This window comes from Anas acuta, chromosome Z (genome assembly GCF_963932015.1).
Source record: "Anas acuta chromosome Z, bAnaAcu1.1, whole genome shotgun sequence".
In the NCBI taxonomy this organism is placed as follows: Eukaryota; Metazoa; Chordata; class Aves; order Anseriformes; family Anatidae; genus Anas; species Anas acuta.
This window is the reverse complement of record NC_089017.1, coordinates 6,084,629-6,097,848: the sequence shown is the minus strand read 5'-3', so window position 1 is coordinate 6,097,848 and position 13,220 is coordinate 6,084,629. Positions and strand designations below refer to the sequence as shown.

At 61.9% G+C, this 13,220-nt stretch overlaps 1 protein-coding gene across 1 annotated transcript; it reads left to right on the top strand.

Moving 5' to 3' along the window:
• Nucleotides 1–680: 680 nt before the first annotated feature.
• LOC137848033 (carbonic anhydrase 9-like) lies at nucleotides 681–12,743 on the top strand. The gene is made up of 11 exons (XM_068666863.1): nucleotides 681–1,123; nucleotides 6,236–6,265; nucleotides 7,157–7,327; nucleotides 9,200–9,342; nucleotides 9,722–9,814; nucleotides 9,986–10,052; nucleotides 10,254–10,411; nucleotides 10,523–10,664; nucleotides 12,124–12,153; nucleotides 12,275–12,368; nucleotides 12,515–12,743. Exons 1-11 carry the CDS (start codon nucleotides 973–975, stop codon nucleotides 12,576–12,578), a joined length of 1,143 nt encoding a protein of 380 aa, XP_068522964.1. The 5' UTR covers nucleotides 681–972; the 3' UTR covers nucleotides 12,579–12,743.
• Nucleotides 12,744–13,220: the final 477 nt, after the last annotated feature.

The following is a 13,220-nucleotide window of genomic DNA, read 5'->3' as shown; positions in this document are numbered from 1 at the left end:
GTCCCTCAGCCCAGCTCTGGGGGAAGACACCCAGCATCGAGGATGTCCCTCACCCCATTGCTGAGGGGGTCCCTCACCCCACAGATTAAGACATCCCTTGCTGTTCCCTTGTTAGACACTGGAACAGGCTGCCCAGGGAGGTGGTGGAGTCACCATCCCTGGAGGTCTTTAAAAGACGTTTAGATGTAGAGCTTAGGGATATGGTTTAGTGGGGACTGTTAGCGTTAGGTCAGAGGTTGGACTCGATGATCTTGAGGTCTCTTCCAACCTAGAAATTCTGTGATTCTGTGATTCTGTGTGAGCACGTCCCTCATCACGTTATTGAGGGAATCCCTCACAGGGAAGCTCAAAAACATCCCCCAGGGCCTCTCACCCTGTCAGCGAGGATGTCCCTCACCCCGTTACTGAGGGGGGGACAGATGTACTGAGCGTGCCCCTCACCCCATCAGCGAGGGAACCTCTCACCAAGAAGCTAAAAAGCCCCTCACTGAATACACCCCTCGCTGAGCACACCCCCCACCCCCATTTTTGAGGAAACCCCCCTCTTTACAACCAAAAACCCTCCCCCAACCCCTCACGCCCCCACCACAGCTTCCCCCCCCCTCCCTCCCCCTCCCCTTCCCCACCTCTCAGTGCCCCCCGCAGCTACCGGGGGGCAGCTACCGGGGGGCAGCTACCCCGGACCCCCCCCAAACCCCGCCGCCGGCCTCCCGGGGGTGCCGCGGGTTCGAGTCCCGGTGCGGGGGGCGGCGGCGGCGGCTCACCTGTGTGTGTGTGTGTGCCGGGCGGCGGCAGACTTTGGCTCCAGCCTCTATAAAAGGTAACGGCGGCGTGAGCCAGGGCCGCCTCTTCCCCCGCCCGCTCTCACGTACGCGCTGCCGCCCGGAGCAGACCGCGGAGCCGCCGTCCCGACCCGTCCCGTCCCGTCCCGTCCCGTCCCGCAGCGCCTCGCACCGCGATCCAACGCCGGAGATGAGGCTGCGGGTCTCGGTGCCGGTGCCGGTCCCGGTCCCGGTGTCGGTCCCGGTGCTGGTCCTGGTCCTGATCCTGGCCGTCACGGGCCGTGCTGCCGCCGGGCACGGGCACGACGACGATGAGGAGTCCCCGCACGCCAAGGAGAAAAGTGAGGAGGGGGTGCGGGGGGACGGGGGGGGTCCCGGCTGCACCGGGAACCCCCCATGAAAGGGTTTAGGGTCCCCGATGCATCAGGGCGCCCCTGTGATGAGTTTAGGGTCCCCGATGCACAGGGTCCTCAGGGCATGGAGCACCCCTCTGACAGATTTGGGGTCCCCAAATGATGGGCACCCTTTATATGCTGTGCTGGATTTAGGGTCCCCCGTGCACGGGCACCCCGATACACAAAACACCCCTCTGATGGATTTGGGGTCCTCAGTGCACGGGCACCCCAATACACAGAGCACCCCTCTGCTGGATTTGGGGACCCCGACCCACAGGCACACCAATGCACAGAGCACCCCTATGCCAGATTTAGGGTCCCCAATGCACAGAGCACCCCTCAGCCGGGTTTAGGGTCCCCGATGCACATGTGCCCCGCTGCACAGAGCGTTTCTATGCCGGATTTAGGGTCCCCGGTGTTCGGAGCGGGGGTCCCCCTTGCTGGCTTGAGGGGCTGCCGTGCCGCCCCCGTTAGGGGCCCCCAGTGGGGCCGTGCCCCTCCGGCATCGCGCAGCCCCGCAGCCGCACGTCCCTGCCTTTGTCCCCGCTCCCGCCAACTCCGGTGCGGCCACGACCCCCGGCAGGAACAGCCCCGTTCCCCACCAGATCCCGTTCCTACTTTCCTGAGGGGCTCAGGGCTCCCAGCACGGGGTTTCAGCCTCCCGGAGGGGCCGGAGCTATGGGGCAGGTGTGGGGCTGCCCCACAGCTGGGGATGGAGCAGGGGGCTGGGGGCTGCGGGGTGCCTCCCCCCACCCTGTCCCGGGTGGCAGAGGGGGCTTCCAAGTTTTGGGGTCCTTCTTTTAGCAAGGGGAACGCTCAATCCCTTTGGTCTCAGTCCCTTTTCTGACCCGGAGGCTGTGGCGCTGCCAGCGTTCAGCAGGGATTTTGGGGCAGTGCCATGCCTCAGCTCGCCTGGGGCTGAGCACAGCGCGGGGACGTTCCCGTCCCAGCCTGGCCCGTGGGTTTGTGTTTCCCAGGCTCAGCCTGCTAGCGTGTCCTTGTTTCTTTGCCTCTGGTAAGAGTTGCCCTGACCTGTACGGGGACGGCTGCCATGCGGCACGGGTCGGCGATTGTTCGGTGCCGGGAGCTGCTTTTGTTGCTGCGATGAATCACGTTCCTCACCGCGCTGCGCGTGGGGACGGGGACGCGGATGCTCCTCGCCGCAGAGATGAAGTAACTCCGGCCACAGGGAAGGAGGGTGCCAGGCTCCAGCTGCCTGGGGATGGGACTGGGAAAAGGGGACGGGGGGCGAACAGGCACCCCAACCCCCCCGGGGGTCTGGCTGGAGCCCCGCGGGGGTGTGGGGTTTGGTTGGGACCCAGGAATGCCCCCATGCAGCCAGATGTCACCGCCAGGCTGGCTCCTTTCCTCCTCCCAGTGTGGGCACCAGGCATGGCCGGTGGCTGCTGGGCACCTGGCACAAGCTGCGGGTTGCCCTCGAGGCTGCCCAGCTCCGCGTCCCCTTCTTCTTCACCCTCTGATGCCTTCTTCCTCTGGTGGAGCCCATTTTTTAGCTTAACCCACTTTCACTTACCTCACTCCCCAGCCTTAAGGGATTCCCCATTTTTCTCCCTCCTGCTGGCACGGCCCTTTTTGCCCAAGGCCCTCCAGCTGTTTCCTCTTTCCCCGACACTCACCGAGGCCACTTGGGTTCACGGGGAGCAGGAACAAGCCGCGGTGATTCCTGCCCTGTGCCTCCCCCTCCCTGCGGGATGCTGCCTGCATCTTGGGGCCCCGCAGCCCCCCAGGAGCACAAAGAACAATCCCTGCGGCAACCTGAGCTGCCGGTGGCAGATTAAAGGCTGATCCCCAAGGCTCGCGGTCGGTCAGGGTTTAGAAACACACAAGAAAAGGAATTTAATGCAGCTGGGCTTGTGTGGGATCAGTGCATGCAGGGGTTGGAAGGGCATGGGTGCTGCGTGGGGCTGCTTGGGGGGGAAAAACGGGGCTGTGCTTGTGGGGCAGGGCTGGGGGCTTGCTGCTGTCCCATCCTGCGGGGTGCAGAGGTTCCTTGTGGGATTTGGCAGGAGGATGCTGCCCAGACGCCGTGCCAGCCCCAGACCTCGTGCCAGCTCCTTGCTGGCCGCAGATATGCTCGGGGAGCTGGCTGTGGGCAGCGTGAGCGCGGCGGCACAGCCCGTGTACCTTGATCGGGTTATTGCTTGCGAGGGAAAGGTGCCTGGACCTGTCTGCTAGGCTGGGATCTGTCTGCAGGGGCTGGTCGCTGCTTTGAGGCTTTCCCCCTGTGTATCTCTGCACGTCCTGGTGCCCTCCTGGCTCCCTGAGCAGCAGGAACACCCCCCTGTGCTCTGCTCCGTGGTGCCCCAGCCTGGCACTGGTCCTCAGCGAGGTGATCCTGCCATCATCCCACAGCCTTTGTCCAGGGGCTGGTTCAGGGCTGTGGCAGGATCCCAGGGCAGCCTGTGGCTGAGCACAGGGCATCGTGTGCCCGCCCGATAAGCGAGCAGGATGTCTGGAGCCATAAACTCCTGTCGGAGCCCACGGCGAGGAGGCACCAGACAGCCCTGCTGCCATCAGATGGCATCGGCACGCAGCTGCCACCGCACATTTGGGCATCCGCAGGTGCCCTGCAGGCTGTGCATCCCCTAAACTGCAAGCAGCTGAGGGCAGAAGGGGCATCCCCCTGTTTTCACCCTATTCCCTGGCTCTGCTGAGGGTGCCTCTTGCTCCGTGCAACCAGCTGTGGGTCTGTGCCCGCATCCCTGCAGCGTTTCCTGAGAGCAGCCTGCTGCTTCAGTGCCTGCCAGCAGCAGCCCCTGGTCCCGCTGGCTCCTCACCGTGCCCAAAACTGCTCCTGCCCTCGCCCCCAGGCTGCAGGACATGCGGAGCAGCACGCCGCTAATGGCAGCGCCTGCCCGGACCCGGCAGGAAAGTGTTGTTGGATGGTGTTGGATATCAAGGAGTGAGCGCCAGGATCCCAAAGTGGGAGGGAGCGAGCAAAGTGCCTGTGTGTGTGTGTGGGGAAAGCACCAAAATGGGGAAACTTGGCTGGTGTTGCTCCCCCCAGCTCAGGGAAGGGGGTGGGTTTGGTGCTGGGTGGGAGCGGAGGGGCTCCACGTGGCTGAGCACAAAGGCTTTTAGTGCCTGCAGCCGCAGCCAGCTCCTGTTAGAGCCCCGAAATATTTCCCTGCTGGGACCCCACTGAGGAGTCCTCTCCTCGCTCACCCTCTCCCAGTGCGCTCGTCAAAGCGCTGGGCACCAGCTGTGCTTCTGCTCCCCCCATCCAACATTTTTGGGAGTGCTTTGCAGCCCCTGTACGTGCTCGGGGTAGGGCAGGGCGTGCAGAGAGCTGCAGCACCTCTGTTGTGGTGTGTGGCAGCGGTTCAGCGGCGAGGGGAGCCGGCCCCGTGCACTGCTCGGAAGGAGAAGACGTGCTCCGGCGGGGAGCGTGGGAGGGAGGCTGAAATTATGCAAATCAGCGTTTGCGCAGGGCGGTGGGGTAATGCTGGTGACGAAGGGTCTGGTGCCTTGCAGGGCTACGCCAGGGTGGGTGCCAAAGGCTTGATCCCATCGCCGGGCTGGGCTGGCACCGGTGCTCCCCCGGCATCGCTCGGGGCGTGCGCCGAGGGACCCGGTGCTGTGCCCAGCTCCGTGGGTGGGGAAACGCACTCGGGTGGCCTCGGTGCGTGGGTAGGTGCAGGTGGGTGCTCGGGTACCAAGGGACCCCCGGGGGAATCTTGTACCCTGGGTGCAGCTGCAGCCTTCAGGCTGTTGGATCCCCGTTTCCCTACAGAGGACCAAGAAATGTGGGGCTGCGAGCCCCTGTGGAGCCCCTGAGCCGCAGGAACAAGCACTGGGACCTGGGGAGCCGGGGTGGGTGGCACGGTGCTGACGCAGCAGGGCAGGTGCCAGCACCGAGCTGTTGCTCAAGCTTCAGGTGGCAGGATGAGAAGCCTTCTGTCAAGGCAGAGTTCCTGGAGGTGAGCAGAAAAGCAGGGTGTCGGGGCACGCTGTGCCGGTTCGGGCATGTGCAGCGCACCCAGGCACCATGTGCCAGCCCCGTAGCTGCTCCAGGCCCGCCACCCTCATGCTGCAGGAGGGGAATCCTGCCTGGGAAAGCTGCTGAAGCACCTCTTGGGGGTCCTGTCTGTGACCACTGCATCCTTGGCACAATTGCATGCTTGTCCCTGCCCTGTGCAGGCAGCTGCATCGTGCCCAGCCCTCTGCTGGGCTCTGCACCTCCAGGAGCACCCCACACCTTGGGCGAGTGGCTCCCGAGCCTCTGAGGTGCTGCAGAGCGATCACCACCACGCTGTTCCCATATCCACGGCCCCGCTGTCCCCAGGCATCCGCGGCCACCAGGGCTGGCTCCTGGCTGGGAGGAGGGCAGGATCCCGCTGGGCTCGGGGCCCCGCATCAGCTGCCTGGGCCTGGGAAAGCGTGCCTCTTCCTTTCTCACCCGTGAGCTGGAATCCACTCCTATTAATAGCAAGCGGCTGTCGGTGGCCGTTGTCAGTGGCAGGGCACTTGTTGGCCCCCGCTGCACCCCATCCAGGCTAATGGGCGTCTGCATTAATGCGGGATGGAGATGTCTGGGGACTGGGCTGCGCCCCGGGGAGCTGAGGGAGCGGGGTGGGTGCTGGCCCCAAGCCTCTCTGACCCTTTTCGGGTTGGGATGTGCCAGCTGGGGGTATCGGCGCCGTGCCACCACGAGCACCCCAGAGAGAGCGAGCCCGAGGAGGTGAATTCGCTCTGTCCTGGTGCAGCTGGAGGAGCATGGGCACAGCTGCTCCGCGATGAAAGCCCGTATCTGCGACTTATTTTTCCCCCTTATAATGGTGATAACAAAGTGTCGAGCCCTGGAGTTTCCCCTCGGGGTGATGCACGCAGGGAGAAGGCAGTGCCCCCGGCTGTGGGGCAGGAGGAGGAGGAGGAGGAGTGGGGAAGCGAAGGCTGGGCGGGGGCGGGGGTGCAGTGTGAGCCCCGGGACCTGCTGCTGGGGCTGTGAGCACTGCCTGTTTGCTGCCAACCTTTCCCTTCCATTCATGCTCTTGTGTGTTTTGTTTTTTTTTTCTTTTTCCCCTTTTCCTTCTCAAGGTCCTGGTGACAACCACTGGAGCTATGAAGGTAAATACCCTGCAGTTTTCCTGCTTTCCCCCACCACCCAGCGCACGCTGGGCTCGAGCCAGCCGTGGTTAATGATTACAGGGCTCCTGTGCGCACTCAGCGGCTCGCCCTTCCCTCCTGCCTGACCCTGCTGCTTCAGTGGTGCCCGAACCCGGGCACGGGTGGGCTGGAGAGCCCGGGGTGCTCCCATTTGGGGAGGGCAGCAGCAGCTCACCCAAACCCTCATGTTGGGGTGCCTTTGGGGCCAGGCTTCCTCCCCGGACAGGAGCTGGCCACATCCTATGCCAGGCTGGGCTCCCCAAGGCTGGACTTGCAGCCTGTGCTGGGACTTTGACCTGCCCAAGGATTAGCTCGTGTCCTCACCCTTGCCCTCTGTCCCCTGTCCCTCTTGTCCCCTAGGCTGGGGCTGGCCTGAAAAGTGCTGGAAGCAGCCCCCTGTGGTGTAAGGGGAGGTTTTGGAGACATCACCCATCCCTTTGTGGGGCCGGCACCTCGCCACCTGTGGCCGTGGGCACGTGTGGCCCTGGTGGCACCGTGCTGGAGGGGCTCACGTAGCAGCAGGAGAGGCAACGATGAGCAGCGAGCGTGTGATGAGCTGCAGGCTCCTCCGCCTGCCAAGTCCACTTGTAAATGATCTTCTCGCGCTCTTCCCAAACACCCCAAAAATAGACTTTTCTGGCAGCTCACCGCGCTCGGAGCCCTTTCGTGGCACAGCTGCGCGCCGTCACGTGGCAGCAGGGAGCTGCTCCCGAGCTAGCTTGGTGGAAACCAAGCCTGTGAGCGAGGTGCACTGCCCAAACTGCGCCTGCCCCTTCCCTCCCACCCACCCCAATTCCCCCCCGGGGGTCTCCTCGCTTGGCTGGCCTCACCGCTGCTGCCTCCCCGTTGCAGAACCGGAGCGCTGGGGCGAGCACTACCCGGCCTGCTCGGGCAACAAGCAGTCCCCCATCAACATCGAGACGGAGAAGACCATCTTCAGCCCCGAGCTGCAGCCCATCCAGCTCTCCGGGTACAGCCTGCCCAACAGCAAGAAGTTCAAGCTGAAGAACAACGGGCACACAGGTGGGTGCGAAAGGCACCGGGTGCCGCTCCTGGCAGGACCAGGCTTCCCTGAAACCCTCCCCGTGGCTCTTGGAGGGCTTTGTTCAGGTGCTTTCCTGCCTGGAGGGGAGAAACCAGGAGATGGAGAGCTCAGGACTCACGGCCTTTGGGTGGTGGCTCCAGGAATTTGTTATAATCCATGTTTCCTCTAAAAACATGCCCCTAATACTTCTGGTGCAAGTTTGCAGGCATCGTTTCCACTTTCAAAGGACTGGTTGGTCCCTGGTGCGACTTAGCCCTAAAGGTACCCACCCCTCAGTCTTCTAGGACACAGCTTTGGCCAATTTAAAGCCCGTGCTTCAAGACGCTATCTCAGGATCTTGGGGCACTTTTAGAAATTGTTTATTTCCCTTCTCCAGTTTTAGAAGGGCTATAAAGCCCTTCTAAATACTGCATGCAGATACATGCACTATCTGGCATGGAAAGACTGATGCTACGTTAACATAAATGGATTCCGTTCCAACTTTTTTGGGGGGAAAAAAAAAGAAAAAAAAAAAAAAACATTTCCTTCCTGCCCTGCAGCTGGAGATGGCAGCTCCTGGCTGCCACCAGGTCTTTCCAGGAGCACCTCGCTCATCCTGTGCGCGCCGGTGGCTGCCGGTCCCCAAGAGAAGCTGCTGGGGACAGCAACCTGCTGAAGGTGTGATAAAACAGCCCCGTGACCCGATGCAGCACACTCGACCAGTCGGACTCGCTGCGTGCCCAGAGCTCTGTTTTACAGCCTCCCGCCCCTGCATAGCTGAACGGGTCGAGCTCAGCGGTTGCTATTTTGGACACCCTGGCATCTGGCGTTGCTTGGTGTTCAGAAAGCACTTGTAACATTTTCGTTGAGAGGACTGGGGGGTGAAGAAGTTTCTTGTCTGCTTATAAGATGCCTTTTTAAATTATTATTATTATTCTGGAGCCTTCTGTGCTCGTTCTGAAAAGCCGGGGTATTTCTGCTGTCGCTCCTCCTTATACAACGTGTTCGCTGCACAGGCTTTTGCAAGGGCCTGAAAATGACTCAGATAAATACTAGGAATGCCCTGATCTAGATACACAAAAGAAATGTTGAAGCAGGTAAATCCCCAGGGAGGGAGCAGTGTCCCGCTTCCTGTATTTGAGTTCTGTATCTCCGAGCCCGGTGGCAGGCGGCACAGGAGAGGACAAATGACTCATCACAGCCGCCTTGTGTTCCTAATCCCAAACCTGTGCCCTGGCTGGCGATGTGACTGACACTTCACCTACAGAGGCATGAGGAAGGAAAAGAGCTGACGTTAAGAATTGGAAGGTGCTTGGAAGGAGAGGGCAGCTTTTCTCAGGGTCCGGGGATGCTCCTGGTGGCTTTGGTGCATGTCCCAGTAGCTCAGCCCTGCGGGGTGCCACACCACGGCGTGAGGGCTGGCTTTGCTAGATGGAAATTTTGGACTTGGTCTTGGCCAAAAATTCAAATCCTTGAGTTTTGCCTGCCGATCCTTGAACTTTGCCCACGGGCTCTTTATATTATCCTCGCTTAGTGCATCAGGTTTTGGACAGCATCCAGCACGGGGCTGCCCCGTGAGTCTCTGCAGAGGGGCAGAGCACTCCGAGCACTTCCAGCTCCAGGAACAGCCGCCCTGATTTATTTATTGGGGTGTCCTACAACCCCAAGCCGAAAGCCAAACCCTGCTGCATTTGCACAGCGCTATCCACTGCCCCACCTACAGCCTCGTTAGAGATCAAAAGCGAGTCTGTTCGCTGTCTCCAGCTGCCACCAGCCCAGGGTGACTCTTTCCCCCAAGCCACCTCCTCTGCGAACCTGGGGCGGACTGGACTCTGTGTTTTACTGACTGACCTCTCCCTCCTGCCCCGCAGTTGTCCTGGATCTGCCCGAGTCCATGTCCATCACGGGTGGCTATGCCCAGCAGTACCAAGCCAAGCAGCTGCACCTGCACTGGGGCTCCCCGTCGACAGCCGGCTCCGAGCACACCGTGAACAGGAAGCGTTTTGCTGGGGAGGTGAGGAGCCCTCGTCCCCCTCCACCGTCCTCTCCCAATGCTGGGCTAATGGAGAAGGAGTTTCCCATGTATACAGCCTGCCCTGCCAGCTCCCAAATGGTTTTACCCCTTTTTTTCCACCAGCTGCTGTCCTCCAGCCCCGCTATCCAGGGCTGGTTTGCTGCCTGCAAGCAAGGCAGCTCCCATGGGCAGCTGTTTGTGCTCACTTCTATCCACTGGCACGTGTTGTCTCCATCCCACCTGCACATTTACCCCTAGCAGGGATGCTCAGTGTGGCTGCATGCCTCTCCCAGCCCTTGCAATGGTCGGGGAGCCCCCGGGGGGGTGCGCACCTCTTTGGGGTGCCCAACCTGCATCGGGGCTGTGTGTTTCCCTCCAGCTCCACGTGGTCCACTACAACACCAAGTACGAAAACTTCAAGGTGGCCTTGGGCTACCCGGATGGGCTGGCCGTGCTGGGAGTCTTCCTGGAGGTGAGAACCAGAGCCCAGACCTGGGCAAGGAGGGGTGGGAGTGAGACCGGGGTGGGCATCAGGGGTAATTCTGGGGACCCGCAATGGTGCTGGTGCCCCTGGCGAGGAGGGTCCAGCAGGACAGGGTGCCCCTCGCAGGCAGCCAAACCTCCTTTTGCTGCTGCATTGCAGGTCGGGCCGAGGGAGAACCCTTACTACGAGGAAATCATCAAGTATCTCCAAGAAATCCAAGGAGAAGGTAAGGCTCCCAGCAGAGAAACCCCTTGCAGTGGAGAGGAAGGGAGAATCCCCTGCCCTCCCCGGCACACGGGGTGCATGCAGCAGGGTGGTGCGAGGCTGGGCTGGGCGATGCCCCGGGTCGGGTGTGCTCCGTGAGCCCCGCGCTTGGTCCCGTTCCCCTCCCTGGGGCTGCCCTCACTCCCCTGCCTTCTCCTCCCAGATGAGGAAGTCATGGTGCCCGGGTTCAACATCGCGGGCTTGCTGCCCGACAGCCTGCACCTCTATTACCGCTACAACGGCTCCCTGACCACCCCTCCCTGCTTCCAGTCGGTGATGTGGACGGTCTTCAACCAGACCGTGATGCTCTCCCATGACCAGGTCTGTCGGGGCAGCGCCCGTGCAGGTCCCCGTGGATGCCGTGCGCCGGGGCTTTTTGGCTCCCCAGCACAGCGCGCACCTCGCCCTATTCACCCTGCTCTCTCCTCCCAGATCTCGGTGCTGGTGACGAGCCTGCAGTACGACCACGGCAAGCCCCTGCAGAATAATTTTCGGCCGACCCAGGCCCTGCACAAGCGGTGGGTGCTGGCGAGCTTCGAGCCCACCTTGTCCCGGGAGAGGCAGGTGCCCACGGGTAAGGAGCGCGCGAGCACCCTGGGGGTGCACCGGGCTGCTGGGGCGCAGGGCAAGAAGTGGGGCGAGGCTTCTCTTAGGGGAATGCATTTTTCTAATGGGTTACCCTGGGTTTTGGAGCAGGGCTGGGGGGTGCCAGGCTGGGTACTCACCACCCTGCTCGAGGACAAACAGAGGGTGGTTCCCTCGGCGTGTCCTCGAAGCCCTTTCTGGTGGTTTCCAGCTATGAGTAGAAGTTCCCGCTAGCCCTCAGGTGCGACTATCACTCTGCATCACCGTGTCAGTGCCCCTTTTCAGTTCTCTGAGCTCGCTTGGGGTTTTTTTTCCCTGTCCAACATCCTGTTCCTCCTCCTTTTCGCTGGCATTTGTCGCCTTGTGTCAAGGTGACTAATAGAAATAGCGCACAGGATGGGTCCCGGGCCCCAGGGGAATGCCTGGCTAACCACACAGTGGTATGCCACCTCTCCTCACCACCACACCTGCAGCCAGCTCGTTAAGGGCTGCAGGATTTAATCACCGTGGTCCTCGGCCTCACTCGCAGCTTCCCGGACAGCTCCACGGCAAATGCTTCACTGAAGCCCAGGGAGATAAAATCTACCGCATTTTCTTTGTCTGGAATATCACTTATCAAAGGATATCGGGTTGGGCTGGCATGCTCTATCTTTGGTAAACCTGCTAGAAACATTATCGTGCTCTCCGTTTACCTCCGAGCCTTTTCTTTTACCCCTTTCTGCAGAAGCTATTCCTCAGCAGGCGCTGGCAGAGGCGAGGGGGCGGAGGTGCAAATGAGCTCACCTCTTTTCTTCCCCTGTTTGCTATTTCTATCAAACCACCCCAAACAAAGCCTTTGGCCCTGAAGTCGTGTGTCTGAGTGCCGGGCTGGTGTCCCCGTGCTCCCGGATGAGGTTGCTGGTCCCCAGACCTGGCAGGCACCGGGGTGGTGCAGCCTTCCCCGCTCCACACCGCCCCGTGCACCGGTGGGGCTGGGTCCCGTCCCACCTCGCTTTCAGCTCTACCTCCCTCACCCACGCTTGTTGATTTTTCCCAAGCTGGAGGGTCAGGAAAGCTGCTCTAGGATGCTGGCACTGATAGTGCCACCCGGCGCGCGATGCTGGAGCTGTGCAGGTGATAATGCTGCCGGGGCAGAGCAGCGCTGCTGCGCTAGGTAAATATTGCCTGGCACAGGATTTAGGGCATGGGTAGGTGGTGTTGTGGGCTGGCTGTCCCCACATGGGGAGCAATGAGAGCAGCCCAGGTTTGGCAAAGCCTTGTACTGGCACTTTCCTCCCCCCCTGGCTGTGCCGTGTCTCCTGGGGGTGGTGGCAGCAGGCACAGGAGGTGCTGGCCCTGGGGAGGGTGCCGGGGGACACCCAGTGGGGATGGGGCATGCAGCCATGGGGGGGCTGTTCTGGCATCCCGACAGCAGCCTCTCACACCTCTCCTTTTTTATTTTTCCTCAGCGGGGCAGACCAGCTCCTCGTTTCACGCAGGTAAGTGTGCTCAGCCGAGGCTGCTGGCTCCGTGTCCCCCCCCAGCCCTGTGTCCCCCCCCTACCCCCCTCACCACCACCACCACCACCCGCCCCGTGACGTGCCTGTGCTGGGCTTGCAGGGGACGTGCTGGCTGTGGTCTTCGGGGTGCTCTTTGCCATCACAGCACTGGCCTTCATGTACTACGTCTACAAGCAGCGCAGCCAGAACGCACGGTGAGTGGTGGGCAGAGCAGGGTCGGGGGCACCGCTGTCCCCCCCCCATACCCCTGCACACTGCTGTATGGGAAACGAGCGTTATGCAGACGAGTTTTCGGGGCTTCCCTCTCTGCCCTAACACCCTGCTCTTTGTCCCACGCCAGGCTGGACTCGCCCACCAAATCCAAGGTCATCTACACGGCGGCCACCACCGAGAACACAGCGTGAGCCCCACGGCTCAGCCCCGTCCCCTCGCTCCCACCCCGGGCTCGGGGGGCACCAGCCTCCCCCGGCTGCACAGACTGTTCACCTGGGGCAACGCCCAGCCCCAGCAGATATTTTTGTTACAAAAAACGATAAAAACGTTAATAAAAAAGGCCAAAAAAGCTGTAAGAGCTTCCTATGCTGCCGGCCACCTCTGCCGTCCCGGGAGCAAGCCGCGGAGCGACGCCGGACCCTTCCCATCGCAGAGCCTCCATCCGTGCCCCAGGCAGAGCTCCAGAGCAAGCAGTGTGGGGCTCCTCGCACAGCCCGGCCCTGCCCTTCAGCGCCCTGGGACTTCTTCCTCCTCTTTATTTGTGCAAAGCCTTGGAAAAACAGCTGCCGGGGCTTGGTAGGGCCGGAGCGCTGCAGAGGTGAAGGCAGCAGCCCCTCGGCTTCCTCGCCAGCCCCCACCCTGCTCCTCTCGAGCTGCTGGCCTCCGAGGCTCGCGTGCAGCCAGAGCCAAGCCCTGGGGAGCATCGGGGCCCTGCTGCAGCCAAAAGCAACGGGCTCGGGCAGGGGTGAGGGGAGGAAGACACGGGAGGAAGCCTCCACCCTGGTAGCAAGCGAGGAGCGGCCGAAGCACCCCCCCCCCAGGGCTGGCACACA